The sequence below is a fragment of the Centruroides sculpturatus genome, unplaced genomic scaffold (assembly GCF_000671375.1).
Source record: "Centruroides sculpturatus isolate CEXI.00-Female unplaced genomic scaffold, Cexi_2.0 scaffold766, whole genome shotgun sequence".
Classification (NCBI taxonomy): Eukaryota; Metazoa; Arthropoda; class Arachnida; order Scorpiones; family Buthidae; genus Centruroides; species Centruroides sculpturatus.
In genome coordinates this window covers 58316-68130 of record NW_019384954.1, presented here as the reverse complement: position 1 = coordinate 68130, position 9815 = coordinate 58316, and the positions used below count along the sequence as shown (strand labels likewise).

Genomic DNA, 9815 nt, shown 5'->3' with positions numbered 1-9815 from the left:
TTTTTTATTGTTTTTATATTTTTCAATATATTTATTTTGTTTGTACAAAATAAAAAAATAATTTTTAACGATACAATAGTCTTCGTTAGGCTTAACATCGACGAAAATTCAACGCGAAGCGACACGCAACGGAGAAAAATTTCAACACGGGATAAATTAATATATTTTTTCGTACATGATTCGTTATCCGAAAAATAAGTTATCCGAACCTCCCCAGTCCCCAATTGATTCGGATAAACGACGCTCTACTGTAATTAATAAACAACGATATGCGTTTTTTGCATACTTTTCGATTTACATGTTATTCTCAGGAACCTATCTACCGTGTAAATCGAGGGTAGGTGTATTTATTCAAACGACTTAATCACCGCGAGTTTATACAAACTTTACAATTGCTCTTTGGATTCTTTTGTCATTACCGGTATCTGTAACATCTGTGGAACGGTTGTTTTCTACACTTAAAATTATTAAAAACTGCGTTTCACAATGGTACAAGACAGACTCAAATCTTGTCATTATATCAATAGAGTCAGATATTTTGCATCAACTTGATATACAGTCGATCCCCATATAACACTGTTGATTATTCCGTTTTATATCAATTCCATGTTATACGAGTCACTTAGATTTTACAAATACATAAACCGTTCACAGCCCGGCACAGGTATTTGTAAAATCTAAGTGACTCGTACTACACGGAATTTATATAAAACGGAATTATCAACAGTGTTATAATGGGGTCGACTGTACATGATATTATTCGAGAATTTTTATTAATGAAAACTAGAAAAGCTCAAGTAGTTCCACGTTCAATTAGTCATTACTCGCTCATTATGGCCTACAGAATTAAATGATTTGGATGACTGCATTACGATGTCAAACACTACCGTTTTGTCAAAATCGATCAAAATGGACGCGGAACATAGGTGTGGCCTCAGGGCGAAAAAGTGTCAAAACTCTGAAAAAAAAGACCTGTATGAAATCGGTCAACATATGAAGAATTGGAAATTATACTCTCGATTTATAATACGCCGAAAAGTATTCCTTTAATAATCTGTGATTCTCAAATTGATCCATCTTCCTAAAAGTGAAACCATTTCCAAGTTTCTATCTTCTAAATTGGCTGTGTTCAAACTTTTTGATTGGCAGGCCAAATTGCGCATAACTCATCTTAGGTAAGTAGATCACAAATATAAAATATTTGTGACTTACCTACCTATAAAAGCGGATGTATGACGTATATTCCATATATGTACTAAAAGTATGTGTAATTCTATCACTTATAAGTAATGTATCAAATATGTTTCGCGGACGGATTAGCGTATGCCGCGGGCCTTAGTTCGGGCACTACTGTTCCGAAAGAAACATAAAAGCCAGAAGCGACAAAATAAAACAGATAAATAATGAAAAAAACAGCAAAAAGCCATTGTTAAAATCATTTTAAATGAATTATTTTGAATGTTTTAATGGAACTTATCACCCTATTACCGATCACATAAAAGTTAATACAGTATTTATTTTATAAATACGTTACATTAATAAAAAAAAATTTTTTTTTAATTTATAATAATAAAAATAATAATTTTTAAATGGGGATTTCATACTTATTTGAAATAATTTTCGACTAATATTATCGTAAACGAATAAATAAATAAAATAAAATAAACAAACAAACAGTTAGGGAGTGCTGTACGAAAATAACCAAGGTCGGCCATGTTATGATTGAAATATTATACTGATGCTATATTAGATTTAGATAAGCTATAATGGGATAATATATTTTACAGGTTTATTTTACTAGGTCTACAATGTACGTAGACTAAATTTTAAATCCGGATTGTTCATTATGCAAACGAACGAGTCGATACGAATATTTAAAAATAGTTGTCGTGGATGTCGTAATATTTGGTAAGTGTTATGCGAGAGAATATATTTAATTTTAAAGGCTGTAAGTAATATATATATTTAAGGTAAGAAGGTATTATGATTTATACGTAAACAGTGTTTCGAGGTATTGCAGTTGCATCAATTGCTTTGATTTTTAATGACATTTCCGTTTCAAGTCTACTGTGACATTGGACTGTTTCCTCTGAATTTTATTATAAATTCGTATTATATATTGAGAATTGAAAGATACTTCTTGCTGATGACAGTGTTATTTAAACCGAAAGGGGTTTTTATATTCAATATGAATTTTAATTATTAAAATTGGAAGTTTTAGAAATTATAACAGGTAAATCTATCATGATTTTTCAACTAATAAAAATAAATTGCACTGAAATAGTTTATCAGTGTAATAATAAATAAGTAAAACTGTAAAGATACAATTGTTTTTTTNGATTCTACTGCATATGGTTTGTAAAATCACATCAATAGAATTCAAAATATATTATGAGGATTATTCAAATACTGTATTTAAATAACAGATAAAACTGTGTAAAATTGATTAAGAAATCAAAAACATGATGCTTTTGATTTCTTAATCACTGATATCTGTGTATTGGATTATGAAAAATTGAATTAAAATATTTTTTTAAAATTATGTTCTGGACATGTGAAATTGTTAAAATTTTGAAAAAAAATGTTCTAATAATGTGAAAAGTTTAACAGCACCCCCTTGGGTCAGATCTGACACCATCTGTGACTTTTGGTCCACAGGAACCTTTCGAATAATGTGTGGCCATGTATGTGGGAAATTAGGGTAAGGGACGGAAGAGGAAGTTGAGAGACAGAGAACTTGGAAATAATGCACTCTACAATGTAATTAACAATTCAACAAACATTTATTTTCCAAATTAATATTAAAACAAATGGAGTGAGTTAAATGTGTGTCTGTCTTTGAGAGAGGCATTTTACAGTTTCATGCATGATGATAAATACCTTTGAAGTCTGGCGATCACTGGCTGACTTGGGTTTCCTGGAGAGTTGGAGGAGAGTCTTTCACTGCTACTGAGAATCTTGAGTCTAGGTAATAATCTGTGATATTAATATCCAGAATTGGTCATAACTGGTTCAAGTCAAATTGTTCTTTAATCTGGAGTGGCTAAGGTCTAGTGGAAATGACAGGAACCTGAGAAGATTAAGTAGAAAGAATAGTAAACTTCTGAATTCTAAAAAATGTTTATTCTGATTAAAATTAACTTTTTATCTTCTAGTAGATGTTCAAACATTTAATAATAATTGATTTATTCAACATTAATCATTCTATGCTATACTTTTAAATAAGTCAGTCTTTAATATTACTAAAATGTTTTTGAGATGAATCTTTCATTGTCAGATCAAATTGACTCCATTTCAAACTATTATCAATATTTTCCATATCAGACAATTGTAGAATGATATTTAAACTGAGTGTGTCAAAGATTTAATTTATTCAATATAATAGGGTAATGGCACCAGTAGTTGACTGTTTAAAGCTGTTTTGACTTTGATATTTTTTGTTATGATGTGTTGTAATAAAAATGTAAAATTCATATATGAAAATAAAGTTTGTTCTATAGTTGTCATGGGAAAGAAAAAAAAATTTCTCATTAAACTTTTGTTTACATTATGAAAAAAAAATTCATGGACTGTTCACCCAATCGTCGACTAGCAGGCTGCACAATTGTTTATGGTTGTTGACAACTGGATTTTCTGTCATCAAGAGCCTGACAAATATGACAACTGAAAGGATAAGCAAGCTCAATAATAGGTATTTTGTAGAAAATATGCAACTGAAACACAGAGCTCGCATTATCTTCTAAAGTAGGGATGGGCAACCCTCAGCCCCCGGGCCACATGTGATCCACATTAATATTTTTTGCGGCCCACGTCACATAAAATATGAATAAATATATCAATTTCCCAGCTTAAGGAAGAATGCAGCAAAAATTCAAACGTTATTTCTACAATTTATGTATGTGAATAGCTTTTCCGCAATGAATTTAGTAAAAATTTAAACAAAAAACCAGCTAACAGACACATCAAAAGTAATTTAAAACTAGTAATGACTAATATTTAACCAAACATTTCCAATATATTACATTTACATCAGTTTCAGAAGCTAAATTAAGCATACATATGCTAATTTATAATTATATATGAATAAATAATTGTGGTTTACTGGCATTTTTTTTTTTTTTTCTCTTTTCTTTTGTATGTGGTCTGCGTCATTTCAAAAGTTTTAAAATGCGGCCCTTACATAGAAAAAGATTGCCCATCCCTGTTCTAAAGACCTGACAATAACTCACTATGTGGTTAACTATCAGAAGGGATGTTGCACAATAATTCTTCCCATCATTGTGAGACAACCAGTTGTTTGTACATGTCATTGAGAAGGGAATCGTCTCATGATGCTTCATGTGAAGATAGTTTCAATGAACTAATTACACATGGCTTACATATTCAACTACTGGAAGTAGTCGGCAATAGGAGTCCCAGCCCTGTTTATCAATGATTTCTTCAAATTTTTGAATTGTTAATATCTGATTGAAGGTGAAATTTTAATGTTTATTTAAAGAACTAATATTTAAATAATATAAATATACTTAAAATTCATTACTTATCACACCGAAATTACTAAAAAATTTACACACCTGAACCATTTACGGTGTGATCATGCAAAACAGGTGAGAAGTATTTGCAAAACAAGAAAACCTTCCAAGAACAACATTGGTGGGAATTATGAAGAAAAAAGAGGAAATTAAGAAACTTGGGTCTGTCATGACTATCTCAATAATGCCAGAGAAAGTTATTGTACAAAGATGTGGAAGATGGTCTGGTATGTTGGCTAAAGCAAATTTGTTCATCGAATGTTCCTGTTTTGGGGCTGATACTGAAAAAAAAAGTGATGAAATTGTTGAGGTACAGTACTTGGAGTAGAAACCAACTTTAGTGCCAGTGATGGATGGTCAGAGACTATATAAAGCACTATTGCATGTACTGTATAAAGCACTACTGTATTTTCTTAATTGTAGTTTTGTGATTTTTTTCAACTTTTTTTTAGTCGTCATATCAGATAACTCGACACATTTCTACTTCTCCTTAGGATGTCGACTTATGCAGACTTGACTGGACTATTATTATTATTTTGGAAAACATGACCATATTTTTGTTTTAAAATGTATTTCAATGTTAATATTTTTTTATTATATAATAAACTAAGAAAAAATATGAAAAACTAATAGGAAATAATGTTTATAATGATAACTTTGATGAAATAATGATATAACTTTTATTTAGCTGTTTAATTGAGACAATTCAGAAAAAGTTTATAAATATAGTTTGCAAATTTTTTTATGTGGAGAATATGAGTGAATATTTCTTTTTAATTTGAGCCTAAATAAAATTTCACCCATTAAATATAAATATAAGTGTTTAAAAGAGTTTTAAATAAAAACAGAATTTCTTTTCTAGTTCTTTTTACAGCTCTGTGGAGTTTTTTTTTCCAGCTATTGCTGTAATTTTATTACACCACAAATTTCCTCAGGACTGCTTTAATTCCCTCTGAACCTTGTTTACATAACTGGACATATTCTGCACCTCTGACTAATCATCGTTTTATTTACTTATCTCACTTAAATGTTATCAGTTAATTATTAACATCGATATAGATGAGTCCCAAACCGATTTACAATAAGCAGATTCTACTGCATATGGTTTGTAAAATCACATCAATAGAATTCAAAATATATTATGAGGATTATTCAAATACTGTATTTAAATAACAGATAAAACTGTGTAAAATTGATTAAGAAATCAAAAACATGATGCTTTTGATTTCTTAATCACTGATATCTGTGTATTGGATTATGAAAAATTGAATTAAAATATTTTTTTAAAATTATGTTCTGGACATGTGAAATTGTTAAAATTTTGAAAAAAAATGTTCTAATAATGTGAAAAGTTTAACAGCACCCCCTTGGGTCAGATCTGACACCATCTGTGACTTTTGGTCCACAGGAACCTTTCGAATAATGTGTGGCCATGTATGTGGGAAATTAGGGTAAGGGACGGAAGAGGAAGTTGAGAGACAGAGAACTTGGAAATAATGCACTCTACAATGTAATTAACAATTCAACAAACATTTATTTTCCAAATTAATATTAAAACAAATGGAGTGAGTTAAATGTGTGTCTGTCTTTGAGAGAGGCATTTTACAGTTTCATGCATGATGATAAATACCTTTGAAGTCTGGCGATCACTGGCTGACTTGGGTTTCCTGGAGAGTTGGAGGAGAGTCTTTCACTGCTACTGAGAATCTTGAGTCTAGGTAATAATCTGTGATATTAATATCCAGAATTGGTCATAACTGGTTCAAGTCAAATTGTTCTTTAATCTGGAGTGGCTAAGGTCTAGTGGAAATGACAGGAACCTGAGAAGATTAGTGATGATGGAGTACTGCGACAGATAATCACACTGAAAAGGTGGACAGGCAAACCCTGTTACTTTTTCTTTTATTTGGGTCTCATCCCTCTCCAAAGACAGCCTGCACAAATTTGGTAAATTTGTGCAGGCTGCTAATCCAATCTACGATTTTTGGTGAAAGTTCCTTTGATGAGTAGATTTTTGCCCGATGATGTGTCATTTACGAAGGAAATGTTGTCAAAGAGAAAATCTCATGTACTTTCTCTGTGATATTTGTTGTCATGGGCTTAAATAGATTTTTTTTTCTCTTTGAACAAATATTAAATTCTCTAAATTACAAAAATGCTAGCCCAGGTCCTCACAATAATAAATGTTCTATTTTTACTGGATTTAAGGTTTTTAATATTAATTTTTTGTTTATTTATTGTAAAACAAAAACATTTTGTAAATGTTGAAACTTTTTTTAAGAAAGTTTCATGATAATGGTTTATTTTGCTGTAATTATGTAAGGAACCAACCTTTTTTATTTTACTCAATTATTTTTGAAAGCTTTATCTTCCTAATCTCAGCAATCTATACAAAACATTCTATATTGAATACTTAAAGTATTTTGTTTGAAAACTTTGCTCAACTATTTTTATTTTCTATTGTTCATTTATATTTTTGTTCTAAAAACAATTTTTAAAAATTACATTCTATCTTGATTTAATTTCTATATATCTAATATTGCATTCACATATGTTCTAATTTCATAAATAATTGTTTGTTTGTTGGTGTGATTGTGTAACATGGAGTTATTTCTTTATTTAGAAGAATTTTATGAGGACCTTAAACTGCCAATTTGATGATTTTTAGAAAGTGTTATATTTTACAACAAATGCAAGGGCAAATTGCAAAATGAGAGTAAATTTATTGTGCTCTAATATGTATTTTTAAAGAATACTATCAATATATAAAACAGTCCTTAAGTTTTATATTTGATTTTTAATGTTGACCAAGTAATGCATGACACTTAAAGAGAATTATAGAACTTTTAGAAGAATTTATTTTGACTTCTCATGACAGTACAAATGTTAAAAATGCTTAATAAAATTTTAATTATAATTATAGGTTTACATTTGTTTTATAAACACAATTGTAATAAAATAAAACTTTTTAATTATACAATAAAATATTTTCAATTTATTAAGTTTAATTTATTAATTAAGATTATATTTGACATAAAAATAGAGAGAATCAGATATTTTTTAATGAATCCAAAATTCAATATATATTTATTTAATAATTTACGAAATATTCAATGTTATCCAAGTTTATTATTAGCTACTAAAGTATCCAAGGTAGCTTCAATCCACATTATCTTAGATAATAGGAATCTACTGTACTCATTAATTTTGTTTTGATTTCTTTGAATAATTTTAGCAGATTCATTGTTGATAAATCTGTGAATCATAATATTGAATATTTCATAATTCAACAAGAAAGGTGTTTCATCTGTTTTTTAATGAGAATGTAAATTTGTCAATATCAATAAGTATTACCTTATGTTTTCTGTTGGAAATATATGCAGAATAACTGGTTAATATCAAGTAACTTGATTCTTCAACAATAATAATGTATTAATTCAATGCATCTTTTCCTATTGAAAATCTTTAGAATTGCAAGATATTTAATTGAATTTAGATTTAAATATTAAGTTAATAAATTTAGTTTTTATCATATATATTAATTTCAGGTAATTTTAATAATGAAGAATGGAAACTATATTGTCTGAATTTATTGCTCGTACTTCAGCTGAACCCGGATTAGCAAGAGACCTTTTAGAAGGTAAAAAATTAGTTATTAAAAATAAATTATTAATTACAAGTGTAATATTTTTATAGTACCACATTTATGTATAATAATTTATTATTTGATATTTATTAATATGGATTTACAACAGTTTGATACTTTTTACAAACATATGACTTCTGATAAAATCAATAGATTTTGAAATTGTTGAATTAAAAAATTTCAACTTTCTTTTATTGATAGTTATTTTACAAGCATACCTTGCTTTACAGCACTTTACTAATGTGGCACTTTTACTTTTAAGTTTGTCTTTTACTTTTAAGGGTTTTTTAAATTTATTTTTATTTAAATGCATCTGATGACTTACATGTGGCTCTTTCAAAAAAAGAGCTTCATTTTAATAGAATTATTATGAATAAACAACAACAGCCTAGCCATTAAAATTTAAATATTGCTTTTTATGTTATATAGTAATATATATTGTAAATAAACACTGCATTTGTTTATGCAATAAATGTTTTTTCTTAAATAAAAAATATACACACATTTTTTTAAGGGGGTGCAAGAGCTTATTTTCAGATTCAAGGGGGTGCTGACCATTAAAAAGGTTAAGAACCGCTGTTCTAGAGGATATAGCTATAAAACATGGTTACCAAAAACACCTTATCCGTAATTTAGCTAATGCCTATTTAACAGGGGTACTTGTTCTACACCCACTACAATATATCACAGATTGGGAACACTCACAACACACGCTGCATTGTTCTAGGTTATAACCACAACATGAGAAGCTTATATAAAGAAATTGCCTGGCAGAAAGGTGATAGATTAACATATAAACGTGTTCCCACTATCTACAATATCCTCAGAAACAGAAAGGACAACACTGACATGCTTAGGGTATTAGGAGTTTATAGGATTCTGTTGAGAAACAATAGATTCAAATGTGATCTTGAGTACATCGGCACCACTACACAATCACTCAAAGTAAGGCTTGTGGAACACAAATTGATATTGATAAAAGAAAATATACAACACTGCCCTAGCCGGGTATGCACAGACAATTACATTCAAGTCTATCTAGGCAAAGCATACATTATACAGTAATCTACATTATAAGTAATCTAATCAGGACACTAGAAGCTCTCAAGATATTCAAATCTGAAAAGAGGGGCTGTTATATCAATTTCAAGGATGAACAACAATTATCTTATGCCTGGCAATCTTTATATCAACAGGAACAGTCGATTAAAAAAAATTTTTTTTAATTCTCATTTATACATTTTTTCAAATAATCTTAAGAATGTTTCATTTTCCACATTCCATTTGAGAATGCTTTAACCTGCAGATGATTGCTTATGTAGATCAAAAATGTTTGTGTTTTATCTGCATTAAACTATTCTGGAATTGTACTTTTAAGGTTTAGAGGTGTGCTGTTTTTTATGCCTATGTAAATAGTCTGTCTTTGCTAAGAGCTTGCAACCAGAAGTTATATGATGTATTGTTTTTGGCAGAATATGGCATTTTCTGCAAGAGTCATTTTAGTGATGTAGAATTTGTTAGTGATGTTTTCTTCAGGTGTATTTTTTATAGTTTTTAGTGTTTATGACCTGATCTTGAATGGCAACTATAAACCTCTCAGTCTCTCCAAACAGGCAGCACCTAGTCAGCAAGTAATT

General features: G+C 29.2%; 1 protein-coding gene across 1 annotated transcript in view; it reads left to right on the top strand.

Annotated features, from left to right (window-relative positions):
* Nucleotides 1-1654: 1654 nt before the first annotated feature.
* The window catches only part of LOC111632339 (OTU domain-containing protein 7B-like), a 33263-nt gene continuing 25102 nt past the window's right edge, over nt 1655-9815 (top strand). Inside the window, exons 1-3 of the mRNA XM_023376748.1 lie at nt 1655-1706; nt 1788-1908; nt 8081-8172. Of these exons, the coding sequence (XP_023232516.1) occupies nt 8100-8172 (73 nt within the window). The 5' untranslated portion in view covers nt 1655-1706; nt 1788-1908; nt 8081-8099. The remainder of the gene's footprint in view (nt 1707-1787; nt 1909-8080; nt 8173-9815) is intronic.